Below are 18,215 nucleotides of genomic sequence, written 5' to 3'. Positions count from 1 at the left end.
MCTGAATGGAGTCATTGAGGCAAGTTCTTCTTGAGCAGGATGAGAAATAGCAGGAGAAATAAATACTCTCCAACTACAGAAAAACCAAGTTAACATTTCAGTAATCTGAACTGAAGGAACATTGACAAACATCACATTCAAAAGTCTCCCTCACATGTCTAACTCATCAAAAGCTGCCCGGGCTAATGTAACAGACAYGAATTGATAGTGGAGCTGGCAGATTGCCTGATGAAGGACTAAACCARAAAGCCCTCTAGGAAAGAGAAAGGGGCTAATTCAATGTGCTTCCAAAGGGCTYTGGCAGAATGAGCCTGAATATGAACGCTGGGTCATTTTGAGTGATGGAGAAAAAAATTGTGTCAGCCTCTAAAATGAACCAGAGGAGAAAGATCAATCTCAAGAAAGCTGCACATRAGAGTTTATACACTCTCAGGCAGAAATAAGGCTTGGAATGAAGAGGTGGTGCTTGAGAGGCATTTGAATAGCTGCAAACCTGAGCAGACTTGCAAGTAAAGGGATACAGGAACCAACTGAAAGCTCCAGCAGTCAGCTCATAAAGTCAATTAGCAAATGGAAACCCAAACACTGATACTTCCATAGCTGGGTTTATTACATGCTTATTTTGATAGGCACTAAACTCACTCCATATAATGYAAAAGGCACTGACAACCCTGAGTAATGAATCCCTGAGGAACATAATACAGTTGCTCACAGCAGCGGAAACTAAGATACATTACAGGCAGCCTGAAGAACAGTCATTATTTTCTGATCAGTGATAGCTGCAGCACCAGCATTCTCCCATCCARCCTCTGGAGTTTCTGACCCTCTTAATCCACCCCTGTCACACAATCATAACCTTACAATACGGAGAGTGAGATAAACACAGTAATAAATGGCAGGAATGACTTTATCATCAACAAAATCTAGGCTAATCATACTCTCGAGACATCTCTGCACAGTGTATTTTCATTTTTCCATTAAACTTGACTCAAACATCAGGGGAGGTTATGAAACTGAAGAAAAATATCTGGAAAATAAATGCAATACAACTGAACAGGTGATTTCCTGAATTTAAGAAAGCACAAAATTGGTCCTCAAAATCAAGAAATTAAGGATTAAGATTTGCGAAATATCTTTGGAATAAAAGAGAATCATTATTGAGAGGACTGTTTGAGTGAAGACCCAAATTCCTCTTGCAGTTTAGTGACCAGGCCAGACCCATCGGTCACAGTAGGTGACATCGCCTAAAGAAGCTGCCACTTTAAAATAAGCCACATTTCWGGCAGAAAGCATGTTAAGTAGAATGTCCAGAAATTAATTCATGTTTTCATTAAATACAGATTACATTCTCCTCCCAGAAACTACTAATTTTGTCCTCTACCACAAAAAGGAATCGTTTCAATAGAGAAAGTTGTATAACCAACACAGTGAAAAAAATGAACCATCTTGTTTTCTGCAAGAAAARAGGAAGATCTTTGGTGTAGCAAGCTCTACAAAACCTTGACTGAATTTCYTCCTAATGCCAAAAGAATAAAATAAAAAAGTCAGTCTGACAGGCATTAATATTTACAGGGTGCTCTCAGAACAGAGTGACATTAGGCAGTGTTTGCATGCTGATCTTGCGAAAATTTGAGAGCGACCACATTGGGGTTCTTCCTGCTCAGGAAATTAGTTAATCATATTTGACATTTGCTAGAGCCACAGAACCCAGGGAAGAGAATTGTACCTGACATATTTTAAAAAGRAGGGAAAAAAATAATCAGAACATCACAAATAAATTTCAAGGCTGGTTTCAAATAGAAAAAAGCACCACAGTGGCATGTACAGAAAATAGCACCCAAGAAAAGATAAACTAGCAATGAAACAGCAAGGGTGTGATAGGTAATAAACCAAAAGCATTCAGTTTGGAGGGCACAAGGAATTGATTGTTTTTGTAACAGCCATAGATTAAATTACATTTCATTTCCAAAGTGTTTCAATTCTTTCTTCTGTCAATGGCTATTTCAGAGCTGAATAAAAGTCATTATATTACTTAGGGGGCTGCACCTTCATCATCTCCAGCAAGGAAAAAGCGGATTTTATTCCATGAGCAACTCATATTTCAAATGACACGCATGCCATAAYGCTATGATTTCTTTATCAAAAGAATAAAATGCTTATTTTCTGTCTTGAGATATGTAAGAAGCTAGGCATGTAAAYTCAAKAGATCACACTAGGACASAKARWMAACAGCAAYCAAGATACAAAGAAGTCCTTATTAYTGCTGGATTAATTAGCATTAATAAACTAGGCCATAAATATTTTTGACAGGACAGGAAAGCAGATCATTAGCATTTTTGAGATGATATAAATGATTTTCCTAAAACATGCTGAGCATTCCTGCTCCAAATGATCCTCCCAGCTTGCCATTATACCTCCAAACATCTGACATCCAGTGGAGAATAMCCAGCATTTACATGAGACTGAGACTCCCTTTTGCTCCTCCAATCTAAGGCAATTTGAAGAAGAATAAATTGCTAATAATTAACCAAACAGTGAAACTAAAACCTTTCTACTGCTATCAAGATTCCAAATTAGGCACAGAAAAATAGGAGTTTGCAAAGCCTTTTGCAATGGATTTTCTGTTGGAGGCATAACATACACAATGATTTGCATCAGTGATTATCTTAATTAAACTGCTGTTTACATAAGTAAGGTTGATTTACTTTACATGTTGTTCGGTGTCATTAGACCATTCATTTAATTGTGCACATTTCCTTTAGCTGGAGCCTTCTCCCACCTCCAGCAGGCTGTGAACAGCACCTCTGCTGCAAGGAGAGAATCCAGAGCAAGTTTAARACATTTCAGTCACACGAATCACTGGGTTTGCTCCAGCATGTCAATGGCCTGGGATGTTTGCCATCATCTACCCAAGCTTTAAAATCCATGAGAACAGCACTGCCACACAAACAGAGCAAAGAGCAGTACCTTTCATGGTATTCTATTCAATGTTTTAATTTCTTAATGACAAGGGAAACTTGAGTTCCACATTRAGTAACTTTAAAAATGGAAAAGATCAGTTCTGCTGTGGAAGAAAAAGCCACTGTATATATTTAAATAYATTGATTTGAACATGTATCACTGCAGATTTTCAATCACTAATTGCTGGCAGTACCAAGATAATTACTAGCAATCCCTGCACATAAAGACTGGAGTTGTGTTGGAAAAATTAAGAGATATGTATGGAATGATAAACTGATCTTATTTAGCTTAACTCTTTTTCAATATTATACAYCACATGATAGGAAGGAGGAAAGAAAAATCAAAACTGCGTGAAGATGAGGGAAAATTAAACTAAAAAAAATTCTGAGTGATTAATCTTTGCTGATAATGAAGTACTTCAGGATGACTTCTAAAACTCACTTTCATTTAGATGCCTCATTTATTTTAATCTGGGAGATAATTAGAAGGAAATCAAATCCATCTCCACAGCAGAATATTTACCTGAGATGCAGCTCAGACTTCTCAGTATTTCCCCTGTGTGTTCAAACTCTAYGTTACATATATTGCAAAAACTTTACTGAGATTAATGCCAGTTACTTAATTAGAATCAGAATTTGAGCCTATAAGGCTTGCTGCTGGTTAGCTGTCAGAAGAGCAATTCTTTCACATTTTTTTCTATCAACAGACCAAGTTTTGCTCAAGAAGTTCCAGACACCATCCCCATCAGTAAAAAGCACTCAGAAGCAGAGGAGGTAAATGTCAGTGGAAARGTGGGCAGCTGTCACACGAATCCAACAGGGCACAGGGCACTGCCCTTTGCAGGCTGACTTAGGGTGCAGACACAGAAATATTCATCAGACAGATATCTGTTAACCAGATTACCCTGCAAGAAAAGCTGCACCACTGAYGAATACTTGCTGTGAAGAGCCAGTGGTTTATCTCATCACCAACTAATCCTGTTAGGAATTATTTAGCACTCAAAATGTATCAGAGAAGAATCCTCAGTCGAATGAGCCTTCYGCACGCACTGGCGTCCTCCAGCAATTTATTTGTAATTATCATTTGCCTTTTTTCCATATCTAATATGTGGTTAATGAATGCCTGACATAATTTCAGCAGAAAAAAAAAGACATGACTAGTTACATAATTACAGGTTAAAAATGATCTTTTTCAGCTCCATGCACTGAAGTGATCTTAAGGGTAGAGGTTAAGTACAGGCAACACAGAGTATAAATTGCTTTGCAAAACGTTCTGTACACTGACCACAGCAACCTTTATGTGTGGCATTGCCTTTGAAGGAAGAGTTTGATCTTATAATAATATTAAAATAATATAGAACTTGTTAGCATTATCAGTCATGTCTTGTTCATGGGCCTCTGTCTACAAAAGGACAGCAAATTTGCATATGAAATCATTATAGAATGTGAATAACGTTTCAGGTTACCAGTAAGAGCCAAGAGAAGAACAAAACAGATATTCTAGCATGATAGCAAACCTATGAGCACAAATTTCTAGGGGAAAAAAATAAAAATTTTAAAAATCACCCTTTCATGTCTTCAAGGAACTGCTTAAAATAAAGTGTTTCATCAAAAAAAGAAGATATGATTTCTCTCAGCCTGATCCCCACCACAGGCATTCCTGTGCAAGCTGCTTCAGGCATTTCCTCTYATTTCTAGATCATAGATTTAACTCTGTTTATTATCACAGATTAAGGAAGCATTTTTAAAATACAATATTCATATTTTTCAACTCCAACGGGGCAATTAATTCAGAGTAATTTGTGACTTCCAAGCAAATTAATACTCAAATTTATGTCTCATGACTGTCTTGAATAAAAGAAGAGGCCTCAAGTGGGAGCACAAATAAAGAAATCTGAGTTACTAAACTGTTAAGAGTAAGATATTCCAGGGGAACTAGTATATCCTGATTTACAATCAGCTTTGGACCTACTCAGGAAAAAAAATATTCAAGGCAATGATGCAAAACCAAAGAAAATCAACACACTTACTGGGTATCTTTCCTCTTCTTTTTCTGAGGGTCCACCAGCCGCAGAGTGTCTCTGATGACAGCAACTTTCACTTCTTCATCAACAGGGCTTGGGACATTCTCAAATACTCCAGGAGAAAGCTTTACATCACAGAGGGATAGAATTATTCACCACAGAACTAAGGGTTACTTATTCCATGTTTGCTCAAACTTTATGCACAACATCTATATTTTAAATACACGATGATGGATTACAAAGTACTTCTTCAAGGATGCATAAATACCCTCATTTTTTCAGTATGATGTTACAACAAATTGGGGCAAATTTCTCTAGTAAACTGAAATATTAAAAAAAAGATTGTTGCCGATGTTACCATTTATATTATGTATACAAACATGAAAAAGATTATTAACAATCCCCTAAACACAATTAACGACTGCAGGAGATGATGAATAAATGCATTTATGACAGAGATGATGGAGAGCTTTCACAATTCCAATAAGTCATATTTCCAGTGTATAAGATTAGCAATGATTTCAAAGCAGAAAATTATAGAGAACCTTGGAGGTTTCATATTAGCAGACAGCTTTCATCTTTCAAACAAGGAAAAAAGCCCAGAAAACCCAACCTAAGCAATTTTATTCCAATATCACATTGAGAACTCTTACCTCTTGCTCGTGTTCTATTCTCATGCTGGGATTTGCATTTACTTCCAGTAACATGGGCTTCAAGTTTTTCATCAGGAGAATGTCAAACCCTAAAATCTGTGCATAACAAGCAATATGTTACTTCAGTTCTACAGAATGCAGTGTTTGTCCATATGGCAACACTGAGGAGGAAAAAACATGAGGGGCAGAAAAAAATAACAGAGAAACTCGACATAGCGCTGAATTTCCTGGCAGAAATTCCAACTTACCTGGAAACAAGTKGGCCCAGGCTTTCCTGCTGGTATGTCAGACTGATAGTAAACTTTCAGTTCTGGTGTCAGTGCAATAATTGTTTTAATCACCAATGAAATGATATCTGACCAGAGCTTTTTGACATCAGCTCCTCTGGAAGACAGTCTGCACARAATGCTTGAAAAAGTCCTCTTGCTGCCAGTGTTGACACTGTCAGAATGGATGAAATTCCCACTATGGATATTTAGTGAATAGTTGGTCAAGTGCATAAAAACCTGRTGCAAATTTTTGAGAGTGGGTTCTTGATAGGGCTCTGTACAAAACCTAGAAAGTCCATCTTTGGCTATATAAATCTCTAAGGGTTCTAAGGATTTCAGCAGGACGTAAAGACGAATATCAAATTTCAGTTTGTCCACGAGCAGTGGTTTGCAAATGTATTCCTGGAGCACAGCTGGCCGGCTCTGGATGCTCCCTGTCAGCCTGATGTCACTGGGGTCTTTGATGAGGTAGATTCCATCCCCCTGGCAGCCTCCATCAGGCTTCACAATAAACGTGGGCTTCCAGGACGGATCGCTGTCTTTCATCCTGCGAAACTGGAAGGAAAAGGATTCCAGTGAAAGGCACTAACTGGGAAGGGGAAAAAGGACTGATACTGTGAAAGTCAGTGAACAAAAAGAAATATAAATAGCATGATCACATCACCAGAGTAGTAAACACCTTGCAAAAAAAGGCAGAAGATAAAACAGTGCTGACAAGCACAAGSAGAAACAAAAAAGCATAAATAGGGAATTATTAGTAGAGATAAAAGGTTATTTTATTTAACAAGCCATTGTATAAATGATTTCAGGAACTTCTTCTAAATGTTCTTTACCAATTTACAGAAGGAAATGTAGTATATCTCGTGAGATCCACTTTAGTAATCACTAATGGATATGAAACTGCAAAGMTAAACTTTCATGCTGCATTTTGAACAACGACTGACAAAGACAATCATCAGCTTAAGGAACGGTGCCTTATTATTGAGGTATGAATGTAAATACTACCAGAAGAAGGAAAACGAAAGTAAAAATTTGGTATTGTGATCTTGGAGCAGAAATCTCTGCTGTGACATCAGGCTGCCCACCCCCAGGAAAGGCCCAGCTCTGCTTGCAGTGACATTCCAAGGCCCCAAGGACTTCTGGCTCCACCCTGCCCAGTTCTTTATGGCACTGAGAGTCACACTGCTAAAAGCTTTCCTACCAGCTGCAGCAGAAACTCAAGACCCATTATCCAGACTAGGATTTTTCTCACAGACAGGTGTCACACTGACTCAGTGAAAGATCCTTCTTCAAAATAGGTCACTTTGAGGGATAAAACGCCTCGGTGGAGGTCAGGCTTACATAAATGGCATGTGGATAAATAGGTCCAAGTAGATCAGCAGGCCTAGATGAGCAAAGAAGGAAAGCAGGATTTATGTCCTAGTCATTTTACCACTACAGAATAATCTCCCCCTGATGTGACATTACCCCGCAGAGCAGAGGAGCTCTCTGGTTCGCAGTTGTTGAAGTCAGCACCACAGAGAGAGACGTGGTTAATCTGAACCTTCCATGACCAAACACACCCTGCTGTGACTCCTGGGCACACACAAAGTCATGCCCTCCTGGGTAGAAAATAGTGAAGCACCTCTGTGACACCAGGTGGAACAATCTGCCTCCCTGTCCMATGACTGCTGTTCATCCCTCAAGCTACACCTACTCTGCTCCAGGAACACCTTTCCAAAAGGGGTGATGCTTCCCAGGAACTATTGCTGGAGATGCAAAAGAACCTGCCTTTAAAAAYGTTGCACTGTAACAATCACTGGTCTCTGTCAGCTCTCTTCTCATAAAATAGAAAGCAAAGCATGTTCTCCACCATTTTCTAATCCATTTTTTAATGGAYTAAAAGGCCTGGATATTATTTAGTCTTTCTAGTCCATCAAAACSTACACATTGCTGATGAAGATAGGCTGATGGGGAAAGGGGGAATAGTAATCCAGAGTCAGTCTCTTTTTCAGCAGATTTACTGTCTTGAAGAAAACAGATGGTTTCTTGATCWTCAAGGAAATTCCCAACAGTCATCTCCAAATTCTCCACAATCCCCTCAACCATACTCTTTCAAATTCTCATTATGAGGAGGCTTGTCCAGACTTAAAAAATTCAGTCATGTAGGAAAATTAATTTCTATGAAATGAGATATTTCTGTGTCCTTTGCTTGACAGAAAGAAATCATCTTTAAAAAACATGTTAACCATTTACAGTTAATAGCAAGAGGAGAGTTTGATGAAAACCTGCAGGTTTGGCTTTCATAAGGAAACACAGGCTGAATGAATATAGTATTCTGGAAAAAATGCATATAATGGGCTATAAGATCTGACAGCACAAAGACTAGAATATTCATGCCTATGCCTAAGAGGTATCCAAAAGCTGAAAACCTGATTAAACCACCAAAAATAYGCTGTGCTGGAAATTAGACTGTCCAAATTAGATTCTTATTAAAAATTAATCATACTGGCCTATTCATCATCCTCACAGACRACACAAAGAAGGAAGTACGGGAACAATCAAGGTCCTGGTTTGAATCCCAAGCTAGTTATTTTTAAGAAATTGGCATTTCATGTTAGAAGAAAGTCCTTAGCACACATATTCCAATAGATTCTTTCCTGCTAGTGAAGGAGCAATGACTGCAGCACCTGAGAGATAAAGATAAGCACCCATTTATCTGCAACTCATCTTCCATTACAGCGACATGCTAGTACAAAATGTTTTAGAAAGTAAAAAAWTGGTGAATATTGGAAACAGCTAAATGTATATTTACTTAGTAAAATGAACTTTTAAGCTCTTGATGAAAACACCTATCASCATCTCATTTCAATGTAAATGACACTAAGGGAACTACCTTTTGTTGGTATTTCCAAAATGAAGCTCATCCACCACAACTCCAGTGCAGTTTTCTCAATTACTGCCTTTCAAAGCACTGAAGATTAATATTAGATTACCTCTAGTGTTTTCTACTTGAATCTAGGTATAGGGGAAAGTGGGAAAAGCTGAGAGCATTTGATTTCATTATTGATACATATGTATGAAAAMGTTCACTATCATGACTACAGAAGTGAGGCACAATAAGGATATTTGAGAAAGAAATTGTTTTGAAATGTTGTAGTGCATTGGGGGAGGCAACGAGATTTAAATTCTCAAGTAGTTTCTTCTTTCAGTAATCATTTCTATTAAAGGCAAAATCTCCCAGGTGTTCATTTCTCATYCAGCCCTTTGTGACAAATTCTACACTACAAACAGCACCACACATCTTCTCATGGCTCACCTACACCCGCTCTGGCACTATCTGTCAGTGTGTAACTCAAAATTAACTTCTGCTAATTCACATATTCCAGTGTGTTCCAGTTCCTCCAGGGACATGTCTAACATGCAGGCACCACCAAAGCTGYTCCCACTTGTCTGCTGTGAACAAGCTGAAATGCAGTCTCAGAGAGCTGACGGTTTTGGCAGCAWTAGGGTTGCAAAGCAAACAAAACCCCATATGAACAAATAAACAGCAGAAAAGACTGGAGAACTCATGCTGAGAACTCACAAAACTGCAAGTGAAAAGTGCTCTGAACCTTTTATGGTTCACAGGGGATTTGGAATGGTTTGAGTTGTATTTTTTCTTGTTCTGGAGGGGTTACACTCCGAACTTGTGTTAAGTAGAACATAAACTCTTACAACATAAAATATAATGTTTGATAACAAGAACTATGCTTTTCTCCAACACAGATGGAAGAACATATGCAAAGGAAACTCCTAGGAGTGTGTTACTGGACATCTGTTCCTCTTGGAACACAAACGGCAGCGTTTGCAGCKCAGGCAGTGTGAGCAGAGCAGTGTTAACTCGCAGTGCCACCTGGTGCCAGCACATGGGGCTGAGAGTGTCACCTGCAGCTCAGTGCCTTCTCCTGCTCAGCCCGGCTTTGTGCTCCCAAAAGCATCCTCCTCAAAAATCTGCTCCAAGTTATGTGCACCCATCTACCTGTTGTTGCTAGCAGCKTGGATGATTTACTCTCCTTTTCCAGACTGGTTTTACAGCAGTGCCGTGGCAGTGACACAGCCCACTTGAAGAGTATTTATTAAAATATGCTCATTAATTCAATTGGATTATGGATATAGTAATTATCTGAAAAATTGCACCCAGTACAGGAGTCTGTTAAAGCCCAGACCTTTCTTCTCTYACGTTTCCAAGCAGAGATGTAGGATGCAAGAACACCCTGGGCAAGCCAGACAGGCTTAAACAAACATAGTATTTTAAAATATTTGTAATAACAGAACCAAACACCATTACACAGCATCACTCTTTTCCAAAAAAGCTGAAAAAGAATGGCATTTTCTTACATTCTGAATATTTAAACAAAACAGMAGTTTGACATGAGATGATGTGAGTGTATTTAACAACGCATGGTACAAAATGCTCTTCTGAAGGATTTGGGTACAACAGGCCAAGTGGACTAAAAGGATTTCAGTGACAATGAACCTGCTGAAGCACCACACTCCCCACACTGTACTGGAACCTTCTGAGGCCTATAGAACATGCAGGGAAAGGGCTTACAGTTCTACCAGGTTCAATTTTCAGACACCTGGCACAGCCGAGAAATAGATTTGTTTTGAAGTTTATTCCAGAGCACTGCAAACAAAGCTAACATCCAGACATCCAAACTATGACTGGGAAAGATTTCATCCACAGCCCCCAAATGTGATATGAAATAATCTGGTAGGTATAGAAAACTAAAGAATGACATGGATACAATATCCAACAAGTTGTAATATCCTGAGAGTAAAAGTTCTGTACCTCAGACACAAAGAGGGGAAGTTCTTCTGGCAGAATCCAGGATCGAGGGTAGAAGTTATATTCCAGAGGAAATAGATCTTGCATTGTTCTCATGGCCCGACTCAGGGTAATTTTCCGTACAGTCTCCATCATGCCTGGAAAAGAACAGACATAGTGACAAAAACCCACACTGAAGTGTCATCCTAACAGTGAATGCGTCATTTCAGAGTATCATTACTCACCCTGCTGGGAAGGCACTCTGGTCATTGCTGTCAATAAAGCTGAACATCTTTTCAGATTTAAAATCTGACACAGTAATTGTAGCATTCCCCTGCTATTGTATGTGTTACTCATATTAGAAAAAATTAATTCTCAGAAATACAGTTCTAAATAAAAAACTGAAAGCTTTACTCAAATATTAATTACTGCCTTTGCCATAATCCAAAATTATTTTTCTATTTTCTTCCACAAATAGGTAAAAATGTAACTTAAATATAATCAACCACTTAGTGTTTACTTTGCAATTATTTAAGTACCTGCATCTCAAAGAACAAGTTATTTTGTGAGCAGCCAAACAAACTCACATACATTTGCTTAAGTCTTTTATCCATTGGGAACATGACTAAGAAGCTCCTTTTATGGGAAAGTTTCTAGTAAAACCCTGCATCAAATCAACATTCCTGGAAATCAGGTCTGGTTCTGAAGGGCCGTGATTTGGTTCCTGTGCAGCCACTTATTCACCAGGTCAAAGCCAGAATATCTGACACTGATTTAAACCACCAGAAAACACGACCATCCTACACCTGAGTGGGAACTTCCCTCAGGCAGGAGAAAGTCAGGGTAAATAAAGCCTGGAGTTCGATATCTGAGGTTCTTACGCTCACAGCACACTAACAGCAGCCATAAATCTGAACTAAAGGGCTTAGATAAGTCAATACCTAAGCTCTTAGCTCTTATTTAGAGAGATCTCAACAGGGATTAAATGAGAAAAAAAGGAGCTTAAAAAAGTAGAAGAGTCATCATAAGATGAGGACTGACATGAACTCTTCAATATTAAAAAATCCATTTAAGGAATTCTGCTTCGAGCTTCTCCCTGAGATAAGCCAGGGTACRAAACAAAACAGATTCTTTCCCCTTTGAATCAAAACCAAATCCAAAGATACAGCACTGTTATCAGTGCCAGATAACGGACAGTAATTGCATACTTCACTTAAATTATAGCCTAACACTCTTCTTTTTCCTAACTTCACGTGTATGAAGTATTCTTCTCATCRAAACCACTTTCTCTCCAAAACAAATTTCAGTTCAGAAATTGTTCAAGACACCCACTCTGATACCCTTATCCCCTCAGCAGAAATCACCCACTAAATCCAACAATATGCCAAAAATACTATCAGCTGATTAGGCAGACAATTCACATTAAAAACCAGTAAAACACAGAACTAGGTCAAATAATCCGGTTTTTAAAGCACTTGTTTAAATTGGAAAGAGAAGTGAAGTACCTGGAAACTTGTTGACCTGCCCTGAGAAGATGTTGTTATCATGAAATGATACCCCATGCCAATAAATGTCACACGGCAAGCGGCGGCCAAATGGAAACTGCAAGAGACAGGAGACAAATTTTGAGCAATCTGGGAATACCTGTTYSTTCCTGTCTTCTTCAAACAGTCATYTTCAGCTAAAACCATTCAAGAACAGTCTTCTGACWGTTAAAAGAAAACAAGCTCTGTATTTTGGTTGCAAAACAGAATATTTGGACTTTAAAGTGAGAGGTATTTAAAAACCAAACCCAAATGACTGAATTGGTCTGAACAGAGAACCCCTGAGCTTCTGATCAAMCACAGCCAAGTTATAAATGTAAAATAGACACTCAAAGCAAGATATTTAAGTGAAATAACTCTATTATTCATTTCTATATATCCAGTTATAAGTATTAATTTCTACAGTATTAATTCCTTTCTGGTATTAATAGCCTGTAATTAAACTAAAAGCTTGCAGTTCAATTAATCATTTGTTGAGCATATATGTTTCAACTATTAAGAGCTAAGGCGATTATTTCAACAATATTAAGTATTCCTGGTTCTTTTCCCATTCACGCAAGATTTCACCACAAATTGGAAAACTGTTGTTTGTTTTCTATTATCAAAACGATCACCCTCTTTATAAGCAGCCTGAAGAGCTCAGAAGCAGCGCTGCCAATTACTGAGAGCAAGTTTCTAATGGTAATAAAGTGGTTTATAAAAAACCCAATTAGTTCTGTGAAAAGAAGGTGCTTTTCTTTTTCACGTTTATTCTCTTAGACGGGGCCCCATTTATCAATCCAAAAAACCCATTTTATCTGCAGCTCCACGAAGATGCCATTTAACTACCATATGGAATACAGTCACAGGAATAGCTTCTATTACYAGGCTACATCTTTTTCAAATAAATCTGCTATATTTAGCATTTTAGGACACATTTGCATTAAAGATCTACCACCCTCATCACCCAGTACCATTTACTTATTGAAAGAACCACAGTATTTTGCAGAAACTTCTTGTTCTTTACTTGAAATGTAATTTTTCTTGCTTTAAAATATTTCTTTAAGCAGTGGATTTTTTTTTGAGTATGACAGAAAAAAGAATTGCATAAACCTTTTGAGTGCATTACTTTATTTGCTACTTTAATTAAAATTTCAGTTTCCTCAGTAAATAGCCTTGAAAAATTAATTTAAAATGCTAATTGAGCAATGCATCCTTTCTGTTTCCTTACTTGCAGGGATGAGAAACCCAATTTAACWAGAGCCAGTGGAATCTGCATTTATTTCATTATTATTCAGCCTGCAAAATCTGTTTTTGTACAAGTGAAAATTAATTCTGCTGAGCTCTGAAAGACAATCAGTGGCCTTAACCTCGCTCCACAGGTAYATCCAGAATACAAATGCAGCATTCGGTCTCCAAGTGCCCTTCCCACTAAAACCTGAACTATTTATTTATTTAATAAATGAAATTGAAATGAAAGGAACAAAATTTGCATTTATATAACACCTTTCATCTACAGAGGATATCAAAGCACTCCACAAACACTGAACYGAAATTATTTCACAACAGACGAGGAGTGAGCAGCTCTGGACAGGAAGATTGAAGCACTGCACCCCACATTGAAACCTTGGGACAGCACAGCAAGGACTCCACTCCTGAGACATCAACATCATCTGGATTTATCCAACAATGGGATCCAACTCACTGCCTGAATGAGCTGGGGAGGATCCTGCACCCTCTGCACTGCACTTTACATAAGAGCAGTGTTTGGAAAAGAGCCAACAGCTCCATTATTTGGCGCCTCTGGCAGTGCCAGGCAGACCCAAATTAATTTTATTGTGGTGGGAGAGGCCTTTGCATCACAGTCCCAGCTCCTGGAGTGGGGCAGTGGCTAAAAAGAAAGGTGGACATAAAACCTGGTATCTTCAGCTGCCTTGGGTGAGGTGGGACAGCCTCAGATCTGCACTGCCCAGTGCCAAGGCCAAGGTRGGCCCAGCCACAGTGGGATGGAGGTTGTAAATGTGATGTGAACCATCCTTTTTTWAAATTTTTTATATGTTTTTTATTTAGTTTTGGGCAACATTTGTCAGAAAAAAATAAACAAGGCGCCACAAAAAAAATAGAGCTGTTTCTACAACTTTGACAGGATTAATAATCCATCATAGTAAAATCTGTCTGACAGGTCATTTCTACCTTTGGATTGGAAGTCAATAATTTAAATTGTCTCACAGGTCACATCAGTCTGTCCCATCATGTTTAATGACAAGTTAAATGACTCCTCTTCCAGTCAGCTTTTCCCAGCATAAAACCTGAAACTCTCCCTAYGCCTCCGTGAAGCTCCGGAAGAGCGAGACAAATGAAACGCTCAACGCTGGGATATTTGATGCCCAGGACATCTGTTTCTTCCATTTTCCTGGTAATTGAAAGCTTGCTGAAGAAATAATTTATTAAGTGATGAATAAACTCGGGATGCAAGCTCAATTTGTGCCCATTATTTCATTTGGCATATCATGTTCATTTAAAGAATCTGACACGCTGGATCAGATGGTCCGGTGTAGCGACAGAATTGGCACACACATGGAAACCCTGCAATGCTTCTTAAAAGGTCCACCCACACATGYCTGTCACACTTGACCGTGCAATTTACTCAAAATTCCCACAGCTCAAAAAGAAAGTTGGATTTTTTTTCTGTCTTTTGCTTCTGATAACAGAATCTCAAYGGTCAATTTGACCTTTCCTTCACCTCTTCCCCACATATCAGTGCCACAGAATGAACGGTTCACCAGTACTGCCAATGTTTAGAGTATTCTCCTTTTTTTGTGTGTCTGATAATGGCATTTTCCGTATGTCAGGTCACTAATGAACTACTATCATGTGGCCAATTCTGCAATCACACGGTGCATTATGTCTCACTGCTACACATGATCGTGGAGCACATTGCAGGGACAGACTGTGACTGGAACCAARCTCTTCCAGCAAGGCAGGGAAACTACAGGACAGAGATTTCAGGAGGTACAAGTTATAACAAAATTAAATTATAAAAAATCAGTATATGACACTGTAAGAATGTTATCCATTGGACAGAAGTAGTTACGGATAAAAAGGAGCCTATTTGARAAAGCACATTATACCATCTCCTCCCAACAAAATATTCCACCAGCAAACAGCAGAACCAAAACAAAAGCAAGAATAGGAAAACGTAAAACGTGGAGAGAAAAAAGAATCAAATCTACTACACAATCCTTTGAAAAGTATTATACAARGGATAACAGCAGAGCAGCAGGCCCTGAAACAGCAGTATTTAAAATACATGCATTTCATTACTACTTCCCAGATTTATTTTTTTTTCATTATTTTCATGGATCCTACAAGGCAACATCCGTGTTCCCTCTACTGGTCCTGCTGCAACAGTGCAATCAGCTCCATGGCGCTGGCCATCATTGACACTGGTTTGAACAAATATTTTACTGCTATTTCTCTAAACATCTGAAAGGGACAGCTTTCTAAATTACAAGTAGTTTGAAAAAAGAGCTTTCCTTGACTTCTCGATATTCTTTACTTTTCTCTTCAAGTTTTGGCCAGATCTTGCTAACTCACTCCCTGTGTTTACTGAGGTCTGCTACTGGAAGGCAGCAGTTTGTTTTGCTCACRTCCTAGACAAATTTCACCTTCATATTTTCCAAAAGTAACCAGCACTATGTTCAGAGCTAATATTGGTTCATTCYTCTTTCCGCCGTCAGGACGGGGTGGGGAAAAAGGCAAGGGAAAACCAATCTGATAAATATTTTCTAGTATCAGTGTATACTTTCTCAACAAAAGGAAACGTCACACACTTATTAACCTATTTATAAGCTAAAGATATACAGCAATACATGACAGTGGCTTGTTTACAGGGAATGAGTTATCAGGCACCCGGATGGTGCAGTCAAGCATCACAAAATTCCGTATKAGGCCTCTTCTTTATTAAGAGACAAAGTGGCCAGAGGAGGAAACAACAAACTAAATGAAAAATATTGACTGAAGAAAGAGATGGACGAGGAAGGATATTGAGGGAGACAGGGAACAAAGAGAGATGAAGYAAAGGCAGCAGCAATTGCTGTTGGGGGATGCAAAGCAGGAAGGAAAAAGCTGATTAAYGCAGCACAGAGATTCATGAGAGGAACAAGAGCTTGTGAAACAAGTCAATTAGTAGGAAAGACTATCAAGTGCAAGACAAATGCAAAACAGTGRAGTCTCAGGAAACTATAATGGCAAWATTAACCACTAAGTGTGGWTCATYCCCAGCACAATCTGCAGGCTGACTGRTATCAGTGGTCCAGAAACCCTCTCTGGAACAGCTCCCAGCCCTCAGAACATTAAAACTTAACCATAAWAACAAAGAAATTAAGGGTGAAGTGCCCCTGCTCTGCATGTCACTGCATAAAACATGGAGCAGGGCTGCTGACAGACACCCCACAGGTGCACGAGGGCTAAGAGAGGTAAATGTAGTAGGTTTGAATTTCAAGTCTCTGGTATGTTGTTACTATTTTGCTGTACAAGCAGGAGTTGAGAACTGGGGCACTCGTGCAAAGTGGTTTTGAAATTCTCCACTGGATTTAAATAATAAAAATCTTGAAATTAGATTTTATATAGTCAGGGAAGGCAAAAGCCCTACTCTTTCTGACATGGAGCATATATGTCTTTGTGGGTTATGAACAAACACAGGTAACTGCCACTCAGACCTCCAGAAAATAAATTTGCAGCAGGTAAGTCTGTGGTTMGGAACCACACAGCATACACTGTCTACCCCAACTCTGTACAAATTTTGTTCTAAAAGCATCAGGTGTGCAAAAACATAATCTTGTGACTGGGAGTCCCAAAAGCAGTTTCGTAAAGTGGAGCAGATGCAGGTCAGAGATAACACAGCTCCATCCTAGCTCTGAACGTGAGAAACAGTTCATCCTCAGCTTTTATTCCTCCTTTTCCCTCCAACTTCCCTCTTCCAAATCGATTACAAGTACCCTTTTTCTTACACAAGTTCCTCACAAAGCCCCTAGAAGCCATCCCAACTTGCATAAAGCCATTTATAAAGCTGTTAGGGAAAGAAAATCTTTAAAAGTGGAGAACAATTTACCAACTATAGTAAGACATATCTAAGAAATCTCCAGCATTTAAATAAGAAGTTGCAAAGCATCAGTTTTGTGCCAGCTCCCCTATTGTCCCGATTCTCGTTCAGCACATACTGGCACTCACTGAAATMCTCACAAAGCAATGAGAAAACACATGACTCGAGCAGCAGGAGAAAAAAAATAGCTACAGCTGCTCTACATAAAGTAAATTAGCAGGCTAAAGCCTGTTATGTGCGCTTTATCAGCGGGCTTAATGCTACTGCATTCATACTCCGTGCTTTTTGACACGCCTTGCAGAGGGCAGCAGCTTTGCCAMGGCATCGGCCAGAGCCCGTACCAACCCCGAGAAAAGGGTGGGAAGGAAGAAATGTAAATCTACACAACACGTCAAACGTTTCCACAGGGGAGCAGGTTTCTTTCACGGCCTTTCCGTGATCAGTTTAAGCTCGGAAGCGCAATACCCGATTACCCCTGTTGTGGCTTGCATTACTGACCAGAGCAGTCGTGATCGTGAATCAAATGAGCTCCGGACCCGGGATCTGSTTAGAAATAGCCCCAGGGTCGGGGTGGCACAGCCGGGAYRACCCCCGGGTGCAGCGGYYCTCAGAGAGATMGMGGCYYTGGGGAGGAGGAGGAAGGAGAAARGCTTYGCCGGGGGCAGAGCCGAGGCACGGGAGGGGAATGCCGGCAGGAGCGGCGCTAGGCCGGAGCAGGGGCACGGATGCACGGATGGGGACAGGTCCCGCTGCCGGGCGCTCACCTCCTTCCAGCGGAGCTGCCGCAGGCTGATTTTCAGGGCCTCCAGAGAGGTYTTGGCCTTGGAGCTGTCCACCGTGACCCCGGGCCGCTGAGCGCTCCGCTCCCCGCTGCGGCGGCCCGGGGCCCGCCG

The 18,215-nt window shown here is 39.6% G+C and overlaps 1 protein-coding gene across 1 annotated transcript in view; it reads right to left on the bottom strand.

The window, feature by feature from the left end:
- Positions 1–18,215, bottom strand: part of TTLL11 (tubulin tyrosine ligase like 11) — a 35,046-nt gene that overhangs the window by 15,584 nt on the left and 1,247 nt on the right. The window contains exons 2-7 of the mRNA XM_057372895.1: positions 18,087–18,210; positions 12,201–12,297; positions 10,720–10,853; positions 5,886–6,461; positions 5,638–5,733; positions 4,991–5,109 (exon numbers count right to left, since the gene is read on the bottom strand). Coding sequence (XP_057228878.1) covers positions 4,991–5,109; positions 5,638–5,733; positions 5,886–6,461; positions 10,720–10,853; positions 12,201–12,297; positions 18,087–18,210 — 1,146 coding nt within the window. The remainder of the gene's footprint in view (positions 1–4,990; positions 5,110–5,637; positions 5,734–5,885; positions 6,462–10,719; positions 10,854–12,200; positions 12,298–18,086; positions 18,211–18,215) is intronic.

The sequence above is a fragment of the Malurus melanocephalus genome, unplaced genomic scaffold (assembly GCF_030028575.1).
Source record: "Malurus melanocephalus ecotype Western Australia unplaced genomic scaffold, MMel_1.1 scaffold_181, whole genome shotgun sequence".
In the NCBI taxonomy this organism is placed as follows: domain Eukaryota; kingdom Metazoa; phylum Chordata; class Aves; order Passeriformes; family Maluridae; genus Malurus; species Malurus melanocephalus.
The sequence above is the reverse complement of the archived record's forward strand: the minus strand, read 5'-3'. Positions and strand labels throughout refer to the sequence as shown.